General features: G+C 41.2%; 1 protein-coding gene across 1 annotated transcript in view; it reads left to right on the top strand.

Annotated features, from left to right (window-relative positions):
* Positions 1-21,928, top strand: part of COL6A5 (collagen type VI alpha 5 chain) — a 93,596-nt gene that overhangs the window by 18,353 nt on the left and 53,315 nt on the right. Inside the window, 15 exon segments of the mRNA XM_023207395.1 lie at positions 2,910-3,503; positions 5,211-5,551; positions 5,658-5,734; positions 8,497-8,501; positions 8,693-8,835; positions 9,418-9,510; positions 11,322-11,375; positions 13,288-13,359; positions 13,693-13,719; positions 13,831-13,875; positions 13,967-14,020; positions 16,990-17,052; positions 17,674-17,739; positions 18,144-18,201; positions 21,517-21,548. Coding sequence (XP_023063163.1) covers positions 2,910-3,503; positions 5,211-5,551; positions 5,658-5,734; positions 8,497-8,501; positions 8,693-8,835; positions 9,418-9,510; positions 11,322-11,375; positions 13,288-13,359; positions 13,693-13,719; positions 13,831-13,875; positions 13,967-14,020; positions 16,990-17,052; positions 17,674-17,739; positions 18,144-18,201; positions 21,517-21,548 — 1,724 coding nt within the window.

Genomic DNA, 21,928 nt, shown 5'->3' on the forward strand with positions numbered 1-21,928 from the left:
AGATTATACAGGAAAGTTCCAGATGCATTCCCTGGCATTTTGCTACTCTGTTGCCTTTTTCTGGCAGAAAGAAATTCTTCTTAGGGTCGTATTCACCTTACCCCATGTAATGGCTGCTCATCGTGCTCCATTTGGTTAATGGTCTCAGTGTAGCCACTGGACATCAGTTTCAGGCCAAACTCAAGTGGAAAGTTTCATGGTTTAAATGGATAGACTTTTGTCTTCAAATATCCAGGCCCTCTAAATGGGATCATAGGCATTCTAGAGAGACATCAAAATTCAAGTGGTCTGATGTGCTTTTCTGTGTAAGTGCCACCAGAACAGAGGGCAGGATATGAGAGTTGAATGTGGGGTAATGGAAGCTGGCTGAGAGAAACAGGGAGGGAAGGGAACTGAGATGATTACCAGCTACCATCGAAGTTGGTAGGCTGGTGACATCACATTTAAGTGAGGACAGGGTGAGATTTGCCACTTGTGGTCTCAAAAGCAGTAGAGACTGATAAGTAACCCAGGAAGGGCTGCTGTGCCTAATTGGAAGGTCCGAATTCTTGTGATTTGTGTACTGACCCAGTCCTCCCAATCTGGCAAATGAAATAATCAACTTTTGAATTTCCTTTCTTCTTTGCTTCCTTCTTCCCTCCTTTCTCTTGTTTCTTTCCTCGTTTATTCCTTCCTTTCTACCAATAAGAAGCTCACTTTTGTAACTAATACAAATCATGTTTCTAAAACTGACATTAACCCACTTCCATATTTGTAACTTGTCCAACTCCAGACAAAACCTTCCCTCAAATCCTGTGTCAGATCAGCATTTGCTTGGCTAAATAAAACTATGCCTGACCACCATAGCTTTACCTTACTTAAGTAAACAATTAATTCATCTTCTTGGTTTCAGATATTGAATGATGGTATCATCTTCACCCAAGGAAAATTATGATTTTTCTCAAGACAGCAGGACCACCCCAGTTCTTCTGCCCATTCCTTCCTCTCCCTGGACTCTCACCCTGAAGCGCAGGCTTCCCTCCCTCAGTCCTGACACCTGCCAGTCCACTTAACACTGAGTGTTCTTTCTCCTACACACTGGATGCGGTCACTCTTCTGCTTACAGTTTTTTGTTTTTTGTTTTTTTAGAGGCCTCCCTGTGCCTTTGGAACAATTTCCAAACTCGTGAGCTCTATCTAGCCCCTACCCACCTCCCCAAGCTCACTGATCACCTCTCTCCTCTTCAAATCTACCCCGTCCTTCTGAAATTCCTCCACATCTTTGTGCACACTATCCTGCCCACCATGACCACTCCAGCCCACCACTGTGCCTGCCTACATCTCACTTTTCTGTCAAGTTTCAGTCTTTGTGTGCTAGTTTCCTGGCCCAAAACCTGACCTCATGTCCCCACTGTATCCCCCAACTCTCACACCTTCTATTTTCCAAGTGGTAGCAATTGACACATGTTTGCTGTTTTCCTACCTGTATCTGTCACAAGACTACAAGCTCTGCAGGCAGGCTTAATCGCATTTGTTTGGGGTGTCCTCCAAAGCTAGTACATTACTAAGACTACAGTCTTTTCCTAGGAGTGTGAAGGCTGTTTTATTCTCATGTCCCATGGCTACATTTTTGAGGTAGTGCTGAAATGGAGTTTGGGATGCAAGATGTTTATTAGGAATCCACACCTGTAAAATAAATAGGGAAAGCAAGATGGACCAAATAACTCAAAATAGTGACATAAGCTAAACAAAGCTCCAAACCTAGCAGAGAGCTCTGAAGCAAATATTGCCCATGAGAGCTGTCCAGCATCAGCCTGAAACAGCTGGGACTGAGGGAGAACTCCCTTCCCACTTTGTGCCTGGACGTGGTGGCCCTAAGAAGGGCATGACTTTTGGCAAGGCATCTCTCTATAGTGAGTCAGACCCTGAAAGTGCTGACAGCTAGAAGCTGTCTACTGCCTGCCCATACTCCCATAGCTGGGAAGTAAGTTCTTCCTTGCAGGTCTATCCAGGCAGCCACCGTCTGTGTGTCTGCCACACCACACTTACAAGGAATTGTGTGACCGTGAGTAACCTACTGTCTCAATTACCTTTAGTAATCACCGTAGTGCTGCTCCTACCACAGCCATTGAGTTTGGTTGGAAGTGAGTATAGAAATGTCCCTTCGATTTTGGGACATTTCAGATTGGACTTCAGGGAGTTGACCGTATGCTCTATTTACTAGGCATTCACACTTCTTCTGAGAAATTCTAACATTTGAGTCATGGTATTTTTAAAAAGCATTGCAGTAGAAAAAAGTGCTAAATTTAAGGGTAAAAAGGATCTAGAGGTCCAGATACCAGCTCCACTCCATAGTAACTGTGTGCTCTTATATGAATCACTTAACCTCTAAATCCTATTTCTATATTTATAAAATTAGAATAATTAGTCGTAAGGTGGTTGTGAATATTAATGTTGTTATTATGTGCCAAAAGCATTTTTAAAATGCTACTCCTCAATATGGATGTAAAGTGATAACATGAATAGTAATAGGAGTACTAATAATAGTACAGTAAGTAAGTACTGTTATCTTGATGGGCTAAATGTCCCAATCTTGGTGTTTTGAAGGGATGTCTAGCCTTTGTAATAACCTTTTAATGAGTACATGAAATTTATTCAAACTTATTACTTTCTTTCTCTGATTAGCTTTCAGTGTCTTTTCAAATGGATTGTATAAATAATTAAACTTTGAAAAAACTCTCTAATCTTTCCTCCTCTTGCTATTTTTTCTTCTTTTTGAGGATCAATCAGTGATTCTTTCTCTTGTTAACTTATCTCAATTTGCTAATGTAAAGCAATTGAAGTATTTAGTAAAGCAATTTAAGTATATGAGGAAAGGAAAAATTTAGAATGATTCATGAGGAAAATAATTTATTCTTTTTTCTATTGCAGTCTGTAGTCTTCAGGAAGCTGATGTGATTTTCCTTTGCGATGGCTCTGACAGGGTATCGAATTCAGATTTTGTTACCATGACAACTTTCTTGTCAGACTTAATTGATAATTTTGACATTCAGTCTCAAAGAATGAAAATTGGTATGGCTCAATTTGGAAGCAACTACCAGAGTATTATTGAGTTGAAAAACTCTCTGACTAAAACCCAGTGGAAGAATCAAATTCAGAATGTCTCCAAGAGCAGTGGGTTTCCGAGAATTGACTTTGCCCTTAAAAAAGTGAGCAACATGTTTAATCTATATGCTGGTGGGAGAAGAAATGCTGGTGTCCCCCAAACTTTGGTTGTTATCACATCTGGAGATCCTCACTATAATGTGGCAGATGCAGTAAAAACCCTGAAGGACCTTGGAATTTGTGTCCTGGTTTTGGGCATAGGAGATGTGTCTAAGGAACAGCTTCTGTCAATAACAGGCAATTCTGAAAAAATAATCACTTTTCAAGACTTTGATAAGTTAAAGAATGTGGATGTGAGAAAAAGGATCGTCCGTGAAATTTGCCAGAGCTGCGGGAAAACCAATAAGTGCTCCTTGTTTGGTTTTCTTCCATGGAAACCTCATTTCTCCATTTCCCAAGGGTGTCTAATGGGCTAGCTCTAGCAGAGCATATATTTAGAACATATATTTAGTGAGAATATCTCACTTATGGTACAATGATACGAGACTTCTCTGCTTCCAGGAAGTTTGGATAACTCAGCCTCCCTCAAAGGCTGTGTCCTCTGGTCAGCCCTGTTCCCTCACAGCAATCCAGTGTTTATTCTCCTTTTAGCACCTAGATCTCTGTCTCCTATTTCTGTCCTCCTAGTAAATGCCCTGCATCAGCAGGAAGTCAGTAAAATAAACATTTGCTGACTGGAAGTTTTACTATTGTACCTTTGTTAAACCATCTTGTAAGGGACTCGTGGTGTGTGTGTGTGTGTGTGTGTGTGTGTACAGTGTATTTTTCTTCTTTTAATGATTACATTCATATAATCATAGGCTACTGACGATCTGAATTGTCCTTGGAGGTTATTTAAGCCAGAGGTCACAAAGGCACATGGCTGCAAAGACCAGGGGGGTAATGGAGATGAGTCAAGTGAGTAGAGTATGAGGACAGTGAACTGGAAAACAATGATGCATCTCACAGGAATGCCACCGTTCAGCTCCAGCTGAGATTGGCCACAGGGGACTCAGCTTCTCTAAATTTGAGGCTAGGGGTTGGGAGGACAGCATGTAAGGAAACAGTAGCGAATGATAACGGTTTGTGGAATTTGCACAACATGCAGAAATTCCTTAGAGTTCTTACATTTCTAGAGGTGTTACGATTGAAGTCACTTCTTTAACAAAATGTGTTAGTCTTTCCAGACTCTCCATATCTTATATGTCCCATTTGTGGTGCTCAAGTGGAGGCAGATTACAGTGGTGGAAAGAGCCCTGGGCCTGGAATCAGAAAGCCAGAGTTCTAACTCTGGTTCGGTGGCAACAACCTCCACACATCACTGATTCCTCATCTGTAAAATGAGTAACTGGGCAGGATCAGAGTAACCAACTGGCAGCTTGCAGTTGCAGTTTGTTTGTTGCATCCAGTGTTGATGAGTTGCTAAATTAGTTGACAGCATTCACACTGAAGGTTCTACATTGAAAATGTAGACATCAGGCTCCTCTTTGAAAAATCAGAATATCTGACAACACTAGGCCCCATTTCCCACAGAGCTACTCTCAGCTGGAACTGAACAGCGAACAGACCCAGAAATGGGTCATTGTTCTCGAGTTTATTTTCCTCACACTCTGCCCACTTGAATCATCTATCTTATCTACCTGCATTTACAGCCATCTGTGTTTGTGATCTCTAAAACTTAAATAATCTGAAAAGACAGCTCAAAACTTTAATGTATTCTGATTATATGAATTAAAATATGTCACCATTAAAATGCATGCCCACATGCGTGGCACACACACAACAGAGTCACTGAGGATGAGACTAAACTATAGTTTGAACTTCAAATAGCTATTGGAAGTTTTAATATTTTAAAGGGGACAGAGAAAACCCCTGTGATATATGTTGGTATCATATATATATATATGTGATGTACATACACACATATATGCATATGATAAAGCAGCCAATATCTTCCTTCTTGAACACTTTTTGGAGACTAGAGACCCTCTAGCTCTGGGGCATGGCAGTGCTCATTTCTTCTGCCCTGTCTCTCCTTCCTTACTCCTGTCTACTCATTAATCTTGACTCTGTTCCCTTGGTTTCCAGATTGCTTTATGGACATAGTGGTTGGGTTTGACATCTCCACTCATGTGCAGGGGCAGCCTTTGTTCCAGGGCCACCCCCAGCTGGAATCCTACCTCCCAGGAATCTTAGAAGACATCAGCTCTATCAGGGGGGTGAACTGTGGGGCTGGCACAGAGGTGCAGGAGAGTTTGGCATTTAAGGTGAACAATGACCAAGAATCCCCTGCCAAGTTCCAGATCTATCAGAAAGCGGTGTTTGACAGCTTGCTGCAAGTCAATGTCAGTGGGCCAACTCATCTGAACGCACAGTTCTTGCAGTCTCTTTGGGACACATTTAAGAATAAATCTGCATCCTGGGGCCAGGTATCCATATTACATTCTATCTCCCATCTCCACATTCTTCCATTTTCTCTTCATTCCCCAATTATATATGTAGCTTTTACACCACACCATTTTCTTATTTCTCTAGGTGCTGCTTATTTTTTCAGACGGTCTCCAGAGTGAAAGCAACATAATGCTTGAAAATCAATCAGACAGGCTAAGCAGGTACTGAGTAGAATTTTTTTTTTGTTTTGTTTTGAGATGGAGTCTTGGTCTGTTGCCCAGGCTGGAGTGCAGTGGCGCGATCTCAGCTCACTGCAAGCTCCACCTCCCGGGTTCACGCCATTCACCTGCCTCAACCTCCTGAGTAGCTAGGACTACAGGCGCCTGGCTAATTTTTTGTATTTTTAGTAGAGATGGGGTTTCACTGTGTTAGCCAGGGTGGTCTTGATCTCCTGACCTTGTGATCTGCCCAACTCGGCCTCCCAAAGTGTTGGGATTACAGGCATGAGCCACTGCACCCGGCTGAGTTGAAAATTTAAACAGTGAAGCATGGAATGTGCTTAACAAGTCTCTACCTTTACTCAGATGCTGTAGATGTTGAGATCTGCCTGGCTACTTGTAGCAGAGGCTGTTGATACCTCGTCTAATCCCCTCTTGACCAGCCCTCACACTCCTCCCCAAAATGCTGCAAATGCTATGGCCAAGTACTTAGACTTATGACCTTCTGTATAGACATATGCCCTTGATTGACCTGAACCATATACCTGGGTGTGCTTGGAATGGGTGTGGGGTTACCATGCTGCACGCTGGTGGTGGTGGGGGGCAACTATGATATAGGGATACAAAAATCTGGCACTCTTGCTCAAATGGATCAACTCCAGTACAATTTGCACTCCAGAGTCCCTCATGAATCAGGCAAAGGCTAAGACTTTATTGAGATGTATTCCTAGTTGCAACATCTCCTTCCCTTTCCTGGTCTTTCTCTCAATACAGATACCACATACATACAAAATCCTCTCTCAGATTCCAGTTCTAGAGAACCTGACCCGAGACAGCTCCTACTGTTTCTTATTTTCCATATGAAAGATAGCAACATGGATTTGGAAAAGCGCTTCTCACTATATATTTTCTGTCCATGTCATAGCTTCAGACTGAGCCGGAAGCTCAATGCAGAAGTTGAGAGTAGGATGCAGCGATGGAAGACTCCACTAATTGTCAAATGAGATGCATTGTTTAAGAATTCCTTGGTGTAGCCCAGACTGGCTTCTAGGGTTCAGCTTCCACAGGAAACCTCACTAAAGGCCACAATACGATCTGTTTTATTGCTTGGCGTGTCTCTTTCTCTGCACAGATCCCTTCAATACCTTCTCATTGTTCTTGGAATATAGATCAAATTCCTTGACATGGCCTGGGAGCGTTGCAGAACCTGGCCTCTGCTTCCAATTTCAGCCTTTATTTATTTATTTATTTATTTATTTATTTATTTATTTATTTATTTATTTATCTATCTATGAGATGGAGTCTTGCTTTGTCACCCAGGCTGGAGTGCAGTGGGCCAATCTCGACTCACTGCAAGCTCTGCCTCCCGGGTTCATGCCATTCTCTTGCCTCAGACTCCTGAGTAGCTGGCACTACAGGTGCCTACCACCACGCTCAGCTATTTGTTTGTATTTTTAGTAGAGATGATGTTTCACCGTGTTAGCCAGGATGGTCTCGATTTACTGATCTTGTGATCTGCCCACCTCAGCGTCCCAAAGTGCTGGGATTACAGGAGTGAGCCACCGTGCTCAGCCAAATTATTTCTTATATTCAGCATTCCAGGCATATGAAACTATTTTCACCATTCTTCCTCCATGGTTATACATATATGTAATTTTTTTAGATGGATTTTTGTTCTTGTTGCCCAGGCTGGAGTGCAGTGACACAATCTTGGCTCGCTGCAACCTCTGCCTCCTGGGTTCAAGCAATTCTCCCTCCTCAGCCTCCTGAGTAACTGGGATTACAGGTGCCCATCATCATGCCTGACTACTTTTTTTTTTTTTTTTTTAGTAGAGGTGGGGTTTCACCATGTTGTTGACCAGTTCGCTGGTCTCAAATACCTGACCTCAGGTGATCCACCCACCTCGGCTTCCCAAAGTGCTGGAATTACAGGTGTGAGCCACTGTGCCTGGCCTCCAATGTACTTTACAGCCTCATTTCTCTGTCCTTGCCTAGAGCTTCCTCTGTTTCCTTTCCTCCCCAGGTACTCTCTCCGTCTTCCTTCTCTGGTTCCTTCCATTGGCCAACTTACATTTATCCTTTAGAATCAGCTTCGACATCAATTTTTCTGAGAAACCTTCCATGACTCTCCAAGAATGGGTTAGGAGCTTCTCCTCTAGGCTTTCATAGAACCCTGATGTTTCTCAGAGCAGCTATCCAATTCTCGACCCTCTGTTCCATTAGACCAATAACTCTGGAAAGGAAAGAAGTAAGCCTGACTTACTCATCTGTATCTCTGTATTATACAATGATTAATGCATAATAGGCTCCTATTAATAATTTAAAAATTTGCTTACTGAAAAGATGAATAAAGTAAATGAACTAGTAAATGAATTAATGAGTGAATAGATGAATTAATGAATGAACTGGATGCGGTCAGGAGTTCAGCTGAGACAATTGCCCTGGGTTTTCCTCATGTTCTCAGGGTCTGGCCTCCCAGGGGTGTTTGGAATTGGGAATTAACTTGAGAATTATCATTAATTTACATTTAGAAAAATTCAGAAAAACTCTCTGAAGTTTTTATTTTATTATTATTGAATGAATATTATTCATTATTTCATGAATAATGCCCTTTTTTAAAAATCACTTTCCAGTGTCCAAGAATTGCACCAACATTGGTGGTAAGATGTGGAACACAGTTTTCTGTTAGTGTTTTTCTATAGATTTGTAAATTGTTTCTCTTGAATACTTTTATCAGGGGATTTCATGCAAAAGTCAGGGACCAGAGCTGGTGCATATTCATAAAATGCAGGCAAATTCACCGTTAGTTTCTTCACATGTCAGGAGTACTCCTTCCTCTTATGTTTGTTTTTTCCCCTTTTCAATTCTTTAAATCATGTTCACTGAGCAGAATTACTATGCCTTCTTCTTTTTCATGTACAACCCCTTTGCTTTATTTATATTGTGGTTCTTACCGCATAGGACTTGATGCTCTGCTGGTAGTGTCCCTTAACACAACTGCTCATCATGAGTTTTCTAGCTTTGAATTTGGAAAAGGATTCAATTACCAGACTCATCTGACTATTGGAACGAGAGAGCTGGGCAAAAAACTCTCACAGTACCTGGTGAGTTGTTGAACAAAATCCCCAGTTGTTCATAATGCCATGGGAACTAAATTGGAATCTTGATGAGAACTTTCAAAGACTGCCTTTTTTTACCCTACTAAATTAAGGGCATGGTCCTTAGTATATAAAAAAGTGTGGAAGACCACAGCATAGTATTTTGTTTCTGCGTGTTCTTTCATTCTTTGTCATCTCACTAAATGAATGCATAAGGAACTAAAAAACCAACCAACTCATAACTGAATTTAAAAACCCCCAACTGTGTTGCAGAAATTCCAGGAAACAGAAGACTGTCAACCAGAAACCAACAAGTCTTAGGCAAAGTTGGGCCATGGCCATCCACATACTGGGTGCCCTGTCTATAAACAGAGGTCATTTCCTTTGGAGAGGCGATGTTGCCAGTGCAGTGCCTGGTACCCTCTCTGCAGTGTTAAATTCAGAAAGCACCTCTTATTCTCTGCAGCCCTCATCCAAAGGGAGAAGATGGGCTTGTAGGTGGTGGATTATGACTTGTATGAATACAATTCTTATGAAATAAAATTTCTGACAATTTTTATTCACTCAGCTTTAATTTTTTTTCCCCAGGGAAACATTGCAGAGAGGACTTGCTGCTATACATTCTGCAAATGTCCAGGAATTCTGGGACCTCATGGGACCCAAGGACCACAAGCCATGAAGGTGCCACTCACCTGTGATACTATTTTATCTAATGTGCTTTGATTTGGTAAGGGTAGGACTGAGACTGAGTGATTGAATTTACAATCTTCACTCCGTGCTACTGGAATTCCTTTGGACATTTCATATGACTTTTTTTGGTATAAAATCCAGGTCAGGAGAGCTCACTTTTGATACTGCTAGCAAGAATAACTCCCTTTTCTCTTATATACCCTTGGCAATGTTGCTTCTTGGTTTTGCAATTTATACTTTTGTACCTGTTTTAGAAAGTTTGAAAGACAGTAAGAAGTAAAAAATAGTGGAGATGAAACTGGGTGTAGTAGCTTGCACTGGTAATCCCAGCTCCTTGGGAGGCTGAGGTGGGAAGATCACTTGATTGTTCAAGACCGGCCAGGGCAACATAATGAGACCCTATTGCCTTAAAAATAAATAAATAAATAAATAAGAGTTGTGCTTCATCAGCACGGAATGAGATTGAACCACAAAACGATCATAGCATTGCAGATTCATAGCCCTTTAAAACACAAATTATAAAATATTATACAACAATAGGATGAATAAATATGTCATGATATTTTCAATAAAATATGCCAATGAAAATTAATGAACTACAGCTATACACAACAACATGAATAACTTTACTAACAAGGTAAGGACCAAAAGAAAAGCAAAACACAGAAGAATACATGTAGTAAAGTTCCATTTATTAAAAGTTATTGTATCTAGGGAGGAATACTTAACTGGTGAAGTATTCTTAAAAGGCAAGAAACTATTATCAGAAGTCAGGAGTGCCCTTGTGGAGAGGGGCCGGGGTGAATTGTGACTCAGGACAGGCGCTGTGCTTGGGACCAATAATGCTCTATTTCTTGACCTGCGTGGTGGCTACATATACCTTATATATAAAAATTATGAGATTATTCTATAAAGTTACTTTAAAATAAACTATACACTCATATTTTATACACTTTTATGTACGTTTCAAGTGGATTTTAGGTATCACAATAAAAATGAAGTTTTTCGTTAAAAAAAGAGATCAACAATGCTTTCTCATGAGTTCTGCACTGTCCATCCTTATGGAAGGATAATTTATATTGAACTTCTTACTGCACTGTGATGTTTTGTTTCGCACAGTTTTTTCCATTACTTTGCTCAGGTCAATATTAGAATTATGTTCCTGAAGCACAACCCCCCCAGTATACTGATCAGCCAGCTGGGCCTGTGTTAGGGGCGGGGGGGGAAGCAAACTCAAATGAAATGTTTGCCACAGGTAAGCCATGACACAGTTAAACCACATGTGGCTAAGGGAGAGATGACTGCAATTAAAATATATGCAGTCTTATAAGTACCGCGCGCTAACCGATTGCGCCACTGGAGCCACTATATATATGCAGTCTTGTTGTTGGAAGTGCCTATTCTTCCTTGAGCTCTCAAAATAGCAGAACAAAATAAAATAATCCCTTTGGAAATGTTATAGGTTTGTCTGCTAAAAGGGTTGTGGCTGGCACGACTGTCCTCCCTGCAAATCACTCAGGCGCAGGTGTGGCTCTATGGGCCTCATCTGCTAGTGGGTTCCAAAGGTCAGCCTCCCGCAAGGATCAGGACTGTCGCCTTCTGCAGAGGGGCTTCAGAGCTGAGTGCAAGGACAAAAGCCAGCTCCAGATGTTGTCAGATTCTCCCCAAACTCACAGCCACATCTGCAAAAACTGCAACCAAGTTGAAGGAAGGGACTTGCTTAGAATGCCTAATGATTTCACAAGTTTGACTTGATAGTGGGGGGCGGTGACTATAATTTATTGTTCTCTCTTTCTTCCCAGGGTTCTCAAGGTCTGAAAGGCAGCAAAGGACACAGGGGAGAGGACGGAGACCCCGTAAGTTTTTATGACTCCCCCTCACCCCCCTGCCACTATACACACACTGTACACACACACTCTCTTACTTTCTTTTTCACAAAAAGCTTATTTTCATACAAAAAGGGTAGATGGAGTTTTGTTTATATCTTTATTTTTATATGTTTATGTTTATTTTGTTTATATGTTGATTTTTGTGCTTTTTTGTGGGAAGAAGGGTTGCCTTTCTTTTCATTTTTCCTTGTCTGAATTATGAGGCAATTACTAAGTCTAAGTTTGGGGTAAGGAGGAAACAGGCTTACACATGTAGTCTGGAATGTTTTTATCAGTGGGAGAGACCTGGGCACCCTCCTCTCTACCCGCAAGCAGGGCACAGCAGGTTATCTGCCAGGGAGCTCTCTGTAGACCTAAAACCCAGTGCTTAGTACATGGCTTTGGGCCAAGGCTGGAGTATACTCCCTTCCATGGAAAGGGAAGAAGGCAAGGCATCCCTCAAGATGGGAGGCATGGCTTCATGGTCAAACGCTGCACAGAGGTTTGCAAATCTCCATGTTTAAAACCAGAACTCTCACTTTCTCATCAATCAAATTATGAGAAAGAATTTGAAGAAACTGAAACCACTTAGGTGGCTCTGTTTGGGCTGGAAAAAGTTCAGAAAATATCCAGACTGGATTTCTATCACCTTAGATCAAGGCCAGTTCCTCATCTGGGCAGCAAGTTATAAGGATTGAAAGCAAAGACTCTAGAGTCAGACTGCCAAGAATTGGCCTAGATGTGGGTCCTTGAACGAGATACCTAACTTCTTGATCCTCTGTTTTCTCATCTGCAAGCAATTATAAATTCCTCTACAATCTAATGGCTGACCTAGTTTACAAAATGACCACGAAGGGGGTGCTGTAAATCACCTACTCTGTACCCTCGGAGGCGAGGGTTCTTGGAGACTAACAAACTAGCATGAGAGTGCTTTCAGTGTGGTGAATAGTGTCATCCACCTGCCTGGCCGAACCCACCTCTGGCAGAAAGTCCAGGCAATGGGAAGCCATAGGGCTAAGGTACCTCTCAGCCTGTGGCCATGGGCAAGGCCTCCTCCTTTTGCAGGGAATGATCCTCAGAATAAAGAAAGCAAAGCAGGATGAAGGCAAATCCTTTCTCCCTCTCTTACTGGCAAGGCAAGAATTAAGCTCATTACTAATTAATTATTCATGCAGCAAAATGGGAGCACCTGTTATGCACCTAGACATGAGCCAGTCACAAGGGACATGATGGTAAAAGACACAGTTGGGGTTCCTGCCCTCAAAAAGCACAAAACTGTTCCTTTCTTAAGATCCATTTTACTTTAGCATTTATCTGTATTTAAATATTTCCTTGGAGAAGCAGAGTTGTTGGGAGACACAGAAATCATTGACCTTCAGTGCTCATCCCTGCATGGATAGTCTGACTTTGGGGGTCTTCAACCTGGTGATTCCTCCTGTGAGGACTGGCTTTTCTCACCTTTGCTTTCTCATTCTCCTAGTAGTGTCACTTTCCAGCAACTGTTTCTACTCAGTAGCAGTACCCTAGCACTGACTTGTGAGTCTACTGTCAGCAATGCTGACTCTCCCAGGATAGCATTAGGGCCCTAGATGAAATTACTGGAGTCTTGGAATATGGCTACAAAGTGCAGCCACTGTGCTGTTTGATCAGGTAGGGAAGTGGCTGAGCTCTTCTTGCACCTTTTTGTGATCTCGGGTCCGTAAAAAGCCCTGAAGATTAACAGGAAACATGTTTGAATATAGAGGGGAAAAACAGATGTAAATGAGTGAGGTTGAAGAGAATTCACTTTTTCTGAAGCTCATAGTGCCCATGTGCTTTGTCTTAACTCTATGAAAATAAACCACTGGCAGCTTCTGGCAAAAACATCACTTTGGGTACCTGTCTGTGCTCCTTTTCTTAGGGAATACGAGGAGATGCAGGACCCCAAGGAGATAAAGGGATTGCAGGATGTCCAGGGGAGCAGGGTGAGAAGGTAAGGCTCTTCTGTAAATGTTATTTCTAATTCTCTATGACATTCTCTCCCTCTCTCTCCCCATTCCTTTCCTCCCTTGTTTTCTCTCTTCCATCACTCCTCTCTCTTTTCCTTTATCCAGTTATATAGATGAGTTTTCCTGTCTGCAGATTAATTCTGCTTTTTAATAATGTCAAGGAGTCTTTAGCATTAATAAATTCCATCTCTAACCTCTTTGTAGATGTATAGCTCATAGCAACTAAAGAAATACATGTTCACTCACTTTAGAGAGGCAGTCTTTGAATTCACACTCTGTCTTTGATATGTCAGTGAGAGATATTTCATCTTTTGCAGGGACCCAAAGGATTTTCTGGACCTAAGGTACTGGAATTTTTTCTTAGTTTAATTTGATATCCAAATGGGATTAGTTTCCCAATAAGCATGTGGCAGAGACCTGCTTTTACCTGACGGCTGTCTATTATCGTCTTTCAGGGAGGACATGGAGACGATGGGATTGATGGACTTGACGGGGAAGAGGTAAGCCATATTTCTTTAAGTATCATAAAACTGTCATGAGGTTGCTAAAATTTTTTTAAGTGGGAATTTTATTTTTCTTGTATTCTTTTAGGGCTCTCATGGATTTCCTGGAATAAAAGGAGAAAAGGGTGATCCAGGATCTCAGGTAACACGTTTCTTTTCAATACATTGAAGAAGGAGAATTTGATGACAGAGACAGTTTTAACTGCTGTGTGTCAGTGGTTATAGGGGATAAAATTTACAACTGACTTAACCACATAATGAAGGCCTATTAATACTGAATATGTGCTGCATACCTGATTGGAGCAAGGGGGTAACTATGTAATTTTCAAGAATTTCCACCTAGAAAAATTTAGCACACACGAGGTTTTTCTATGGGCATCTTTCTCATGTATGAAAATGAATGCTTTTACCTGTCAGTGGTTTCTTTTGTTCAACTGTTTTTTACCACAACATTTCCGTCAATGTCAGTAATTTCTGTGTTGTCTTTATTATGTCAGAAAAAAAAAGCAAGAGAAAGAGACAAAATTATTTTGGTGGCTGTGGTGGCAAATGACTGTGAAACATTTTTTAACTTTACATTTATTTCAACACTCATTAATGTGTGCCTACTTGATTTCAAGCAGCTCTACTTTTATGTTCTGATCCATTTATTTATGAAATATTTTTGAGCATCTGTCATTTGTCAGGCTTGTCATGTGCCAGGCACCTGTCATTGGCCAGGCATATATTTTTATTTAATAAGAATCAGAGGTGAACCACACAGTCCTTGTCTTCAAAGATCCCACAGTATAGTTGGGGAGACAGATATATCAATAGATTTACATAAAATGTGATTGAGGTCATGTTTTAGATATCTACATGGGAGTCCAGAGAAGAGCGTGTAACTCAGCCTAGGGGCAGGGGTTGTCCAGAAAATCTTCTTGGAGGAAATGACTTCTGAGCTGAAGAGAACAGGAATTCAGCAAGGCAAAGATGTGGAGGAAGGACATTCCAGACAGAGGGAGTAGCATAAGCAAAAACATGAGGGTTCAGGGCACTGCCAAGTTTTTCTTCCTGGAGGGAGCATTAGAATACAGGCACTGGGAGGTGAGGGTCAAGACGTGGTGGGAAGAGATCAAGAGATTGGGAGGGCACTAGCGAGCAATGTGGAAGAGCTTGGTTTTTAACCATAAGGCAATGGGGAGCCTTTGAAAGATTTTAAGCAGAAGAATCACAATCAGATTTACATTTTAGAAATATTACTTGCAGTAATGTGGACGATATTTTGGAGATGACATAGATGCAAGGCAAAGATGAGAGGCAGATCTGTAGAAATCAGGTGAGAGGTGATGAAGCCTTCAAGTAAAGCAATGATAGTGAGAACAGACACAAAATATGCTAAAGTTGTAGCAGGGCTCAGACTGAAGCGAGGCTAACAGGACACCTAAGGTGCAAAAGGGGCAGAATTATGTGGAGTAAATAGCTACCTCAATTCTGCATCCTAGGTGCCTCTCTCATCTCACACTAGTCCTGGTTCTAGGACCTGAAATCTCCAGATATAGGCAAGTAGAGGAATAGGAAATAGAGAGTCAGTCAATGTGCCTGCAAGGATCCTGGCTTGGGCAAGTTTAATTGGAAATAATTAGGTTTGAGATGACAATGGAACATGTTACGGGAAGTCAGGGAAGCCGAAGGGAGGGGCTGGCTGGAGCCACGGCAGAAGAACATAAATTGTGAAGATTTCATGGACATTTATCACTTCCCCAATCAATACTCTTATAATTTCTTATGACTATCTTTACTTTAATCTCTTAATCCCATCATCTTCGTAAGCTGAGGATGTATGTCGTCTCAGGACCCTGTGATGATTGCATTATCTGCACAAATTGTTTGTGAAGCATGTGTGAGCACCTTGAAATGAACAGGATAACAGCGATTTTCAGGGAACAAGGGAAATAACCATAAAGTCTGACTGCCTGTGGGGCCGGACAGAAGAGAGTCATGTTTCTCTTCTTTCAGAAAGCGAATAGGAGAAATATCGCTGAATTATTTTCTCAGCAAGGAATAACCCTGGGAAAACAAATGCATTCCCAGGGGGAGGTCTCTAAAATGGCCGCTCTGGAAGTGTCTGTCATATGCAGTTGTAGATAAGGGATGAAATATGCCCTGGTCTCTTGTAGCGTCCCCAGGCTTACTAGGATTAGGAAATTCCAGCCTGGCGAATTCTAGTCAGACCGGTTGTCTGCTTGCAAACCCCGTTTCCTGTTAAGATGTTTATCAATGACAACGTGTGCCCAGCAGGACATGGATCTTCATCAGTAATTCTAGTTTCACCCTGGCCTTGTGATTTCACTCTGCCTCTCTGCCCTTGTGATATTTTATTGCCTTTGAAGCATGTGGTCTCTGTGACCCACTCCCTATTCGTACACCCCTCCCCTTTTGAAACCCCTAATAAAAACTTGCTGGTTTTGCGGCTCAGGGGGCATCATGGAACCTGCTGACATGTGATGTCTCCTCCGGACACCCAGCTTTAAAATTTCTCTCTTTTGTACTCTTTCCCCTTCTTTATCAGTCCAGCCAATACTTAGGGAAAATAGAAAAGAACCTACATTGAAATATTGGGGGCTGGTTCCCCCAGTAGAACATCCTTATGGAAGTTTCCAGTGGGCAATTTAATTACAGATGTTAGAAGTTGTTAGACTGGCTAGGATGTCCAATATCATAGCCACTAACCACATGTGATTATTAAAAGTTAAATTTTAATTAATTAAGAAATTATGCTTTTTAGTGGCATTGATTACATTTTAAGTGCTTAATAGCCACATACAGCTAATGGCTACCATATCGATGAATGCAGATGTAGAACATTTCCATCACTGCAGAAACTCCTATTGGACAGTGCTATGTTAGACTATGAGAAGTTTACCAGTTTCTGAGCCTCACTACAAATAATCCTGACCATAGGCTTAAAACTGGACTTAGTACTGCTTGAGAAGTCTAAGGGAATCTGACTGTGATGAAGGACAAAGAGCATTTTATCTGATTAACCCCCCTACACACAAAACTTCACATTTAACACCATTATATAAACCTCTTACAAGCTAACTCAGAAATTTATTTCATTTTTTTCAGGGCAGCCCAGGTTCCAGAGGTGCCCCTGGGCAGTATGGAGAGAAGGGCTTCCCAGGAGATCCAGTAAGTTTTCAGGGCCCAGTTGGCCCTGAATTTTATACTTGCTCCACAGTTCCTATCTCCTTTCCCCTTGTGTTTCCTGCTACCCTGTAGGCACATGCTTGTCTTAGGAGTAGGGATGATAGGTGTTGGCTGAGGCTTTGGGAAAAGTCTTTTTGTGTCTTATCTGGGTTAGGGCCATCTTCTGAGTCCTTATGGTACGTTGAGACTTTCTGCTTCCTTTGGGAGAACATTTCCATAGCTTTATTTATTGGACTTCTAATCTTGCAGACCTACAGATTCACTATTTGTAGACTCAGTTACAGGGGAATCTTTTTACACCTTTGGGGGAATAGCCTAAGAATGTTTGAACCAGTGCACCAGTGAAGCTACCATCATAGAAAAGGGAAAATCTCAATGTAGCAAGCACTCTTTTAATTCTTTATTTATTGCCAAATCTTCTTCAAATTTGAGGAAGTACTGCTTTCATTTTTTTTCCAAAATCCTGCGAGTTTCAAATGTGAAAAATTTTCTCGCACCTCTTATACCTTGACCCAAATTAGCTTAGTACTTGAACATCATACCATTTTGGAGAAAAAGCTGGTATTTCTGGATTCTAAACTGCTTTTAAAAATCTTTCTCTAGGGTAATCCAGGACAAAACAGTAACATCAAAGGACAAAAGGGCTCCAAAGGAGAACAAGACAGACAAGTAATTTGATCTATTTTATCTATGAGTTGATTAATTCTGTTATTGATCCAAGTAAATTTAGTAAGATATGTAACCTTTCTGTAATTGAACAAATGCTCTCAAGACCACATTTAAAAGACCTTTATTTTTTGGTATGCATCTTTGTAGTAGGGTACACTTTTATGAGCAAAATTATGAAGTTTCTGGCAAGTGATATTATTTGGGAAAATGTAGTAGCAGTGCATGTTGCTATGCTTTTTTCTTCTTTAAAGGATGTGTATAACTGACTGTTAATATGCAGAATGATCACAGTATGACATGTTTATTCTGCCATTTTAATAGTGCTTGAGGTTTTGAGGCTGATGCCTTTATGATTTATTCAGAATTTTTGCCTTTTGATCTTGAGGGAATTATTATATTTTTAGGGTAGAACTGGTCAGAAAGGGGTGCAAGGCAGTCCTAGTTCCACAGGAAGCAGGGTAAGTATTTCTGTGACATTTATTTCCCCTCCTTACCACTTGAAGATGACAGAGGCATTCAGAATATTTGTTGCACAGAGTTGACTGATTCAGGGCTGAAATATTTTTCAGGGCTTCTCCCTCTTGACACTACTGAAATTTAGGGCCAGATAATTATTTCTTGTGAATGGCTATGCTATGCATTGCCAGATTTTTGCAGCATCCCTGGTCTCTACCCACTAGTATCAGCAGCACCACCCCTCCCCACTGTTCACTGGTGACATTCAAAAATGTCTGTAAATATTGTCAGATATCTGTGGTGGGTATAATAGTGGTGGACTTGAGAGGTAAAATCACCCCTGGTTGAGAACCACTGAAATATAGTCGGCCTTTCCCTTTCTACCTTCCAGGTGTTTTGGGAGGTCTTTGAAGAGAGCCAATGATTTTAACACAAAAGCTCTCCTTTGGTAGCTTACATAAGGATATTATGAACTAGGTAAATATACTTTCTCTCTACATGTTGCCAATGAGAAAGAGGACTCATGAATAAATTCTTCCTGAATGGACCAAAGCACTGGCAATTAGGGTCAAGTGGCAACCTTGAGGTGCTGTCATAACTTTACAGCAAAAACTTTACAGCATAACTTTACAGCAAAAAACGGAGACATTGGACTTCTCTATCTTTTTAAAAGGAATAACCAAGAAATAGCCTTTCCTTCTGTGGACTACTGAAGCTAGAAGTGATATTTATAATGTATTAAAAACTCCTCTCTCATGTGCTCAGCATGGACATCATTAAAAGAGAATAATGGACAAAGTCCTAGATTTGGCTCTGAGTTTTGTTCAAGAAGGAATTGAAAATGCTTGGATTTCTTTTCTAGTACAAATTTGGAATCTTCTCATTATTTTGAAGGCTGTGGCTGCTTGCCTTTCTCTCTGGGATAGATGGTGAAGAAATGTGTTTTTATACCACTTGCCTTTGTTTATCTTGAACCACAGTTCTTGAAGGAGAAGAGCTGGAGCTGGAAGGGGTTAGGCTTCCCAGAGCTTCTGGTAAAATCTTTGGGACTTTGCCATTTTCTTCACACGAGAGAATTAAAATATAATAAGAGGAAACAGTAGAGCAGCAAGATGAGCTAAATGCTATAAATTTTAAAGATAAGTGTGTATTTTTGTTGGTTTAAGAGGAAATACTTTTAGTTTAAAATAGCTTTATAACTGACACATCAATCAGGTACTTTAAAAAAAGAGATGCCAGGAGTGGTGTAGGCAATAAATCATGGACACACCAGCCAATTACTTTTAAGTCATTCTAAGGACATGAGGCTCTCGGCTCCCTCCTCATCTTCTACCCATTTCCCTGCTGCCCTCCTCCTTTGTAATTTATTTTATCCTGAATTAAACAAGGCAACATTGATATAAAACAACATCAGGTTTTCTCCCCTCTCCCCCAACTTTCCGATGAAGAATAGAATTCTCTGTGAGGGTGGGAGCATCTTAAGTGGATGATAAATTTTAAACAACATAAGCCAATCCAAGACATTGCCTTCTATGTGACAGAATTTCAACTTATATAAATTAATTGTTTTACCCGTTGTTGCCAAAACAGTGGATCCACACACTGAAAACCACACTGGAATCCACATTCCAGGCCCTATGCTTTTTGCCTGCCATCCACAAAGAATACTTCTATAGCTACTTCTATAGCATCTATTTTGCGCCGGTCTTGCTCAGATCACATTCAAATATTAATTCATTTAATCCTCATAACGTACCTGTGAGGTAGATACTATTATTATATCCATTTTTTACAGATGAAAAAAATCCAGAAACCTTGGGCAGCTTGCCCAAAGTCACAAGAGCTAGTAAGTGGCACAGCTGGGATTTGAATTCAGTCTGTCTCCCTCCAGAGTCTGGGCTGTTAACCACACTGGGTGAGGTTTATTGGGCAATTTCCCTTTGCCACACAGGCTTTAAAGAACAAAACTGAGCTCAAGTCTGCCTGACTTTTAAGGACGTATCTATAACCATTGTGCATACAGTCTGTTACACAGAATACACATTATTTTATCCTTGCTTTTTAATGAAGACAGCGTTGTGATGTCATGAGAACTGTAGCCTCAATCTTTGTTTACTGTTTCTTCTCTGCTTTTTTATGTCAAGAGCTTTGGAGATTGATTCTGGGCACAAACAGCTAAAACGTTTCAATGAGTAACTTCTTTCGAAGAGGATTTGCATCTTAAAAGCAAAAAGTCCCTTGAATCAAGGGGCAGAACCTCAGTGGAATCACTGCAAGCACTGGCCAACCTGTTGGAGCTGACACTTGATCTGGTAGTTTATTCTAAGGACCTTCAGAAGGTGGGCAGTTGAAAGAAAACAGCAGTTCTGAAATAATTTCCATGGCTACCTTTCTGAATAAATGAAGGAAGAAATAGAATTTTTAAAAAAATACTTGCTTTGTACTTAAAGTAATCATAGTTGTTTATCACAACACTAAGTGAATTGGTGGTCAAGATGTTCCACGGCTCTCTCAAAGAAGCAAGGACAGGGGTTGAGGGGGTGATATGAGGGTGCAAATCTTATTCTTGCTGTTTAGGGATAAGGAAGTTAGGATCTGGGGACTGAATCCTTTTCCCATTTGGCTACCCTCTGGAAAGGAGCCTGTGTGACAACCACTAGGTAGAGGGCCTGAGCTGGCAACGTGAACTTGCTTCTGGATAGGCGCAGACAGAGATTTGGGCTTCAGGGATTAGCCAGGCTTTTTTGTCCTCTGTTGAACCTAGTGGTAGCCATTTGGACATTTGGATCACCATAGTTGAGCAGACCCCATCAGCCATTTATTTCTTGTAGAATTCTATAGAGACTAGCCCCAGCGGGCCCATATGAGACACTAAATCTAGAAATTTTTTACCTTCTCCCAAGATACAATTACGGGCCCAGGATAGAGAGAAAGGGATGTGCTGCACCTCTTCTCCCATGGGAAAGCTCTGATTAGCAGACAGTTCTTTTTGGAATTTGCTGGAGATGGAAATACAGAAGACAGGATCTTCAGGATGATTTGATTCTCTAAACAGCCTCCTGATAATTGTTAGAGGCTGTCAGACTGGAACTGGGTCTGTAATGACTTTTAGATTGGTTTGCAATCAATCCTCCACATGTTAGTCTGTAATTAAGTGCCCCGTGTGAAAGCTTGTCTATGGAAAACACCTCAGGGAAACTGTTTCTATGAGCTGCTCATTACTTATGTCAATCAGAGAATGAAAGAGGCTGATTTGCCTAAAGGAACCCCTCCATTCAGAGATCCACATACTAACATTTTGCCTTTTCTGTCCCAGGGAAGAGAAAGGTCGAAGGGGACTCCAAGGTGTCTCAGTATGTAACCTTTACTTCCTGTTCTCTGTGGTTGTTTCTCCCATGTAGGTGGTGCTGGGCATCAAATCAGTAAGCATTTGACAAGGGTAGAGGAAGTGCCCAGTACTGGACGTTATACCCACTGACCCAATGATCACTGCAGCTCCCAGGAACAGAACAGTCCTAAGGAAAAGCCTGCCTGATAGATACCTGGTAGACAGGCAGAACCTGTGCAATTCCAAATATTGTACGTTTGACTGCTCTTCATGTGCTTGGGAATCAGCTTCAAGAGGGAAAAATTCCTTATTGGAATAAGAAACAAGTTTCTGTTCATTCCTTAGACAGTCTAGAACAGTAAAATCCTAGGCCAAGTAGAGGGTGAGCCATGAGTCAGACAAAAT

Source organism: Piliocolobus tephrosceles, chromosome 2 (assembly GCF_002776525.5).
Source record: "Piliocolobus tephrosceles isolate RC106 chromosome 2, ASM277652v3, whole genome shotgun sequence".
In the NCBI taxonomy this organism is placed as follows: Eukaryota; Metazoa; Chordata; class Mammalia; order Primates; family Cercopithecidae; genus Piliocolobus; species Piliocolobus tephrosceles.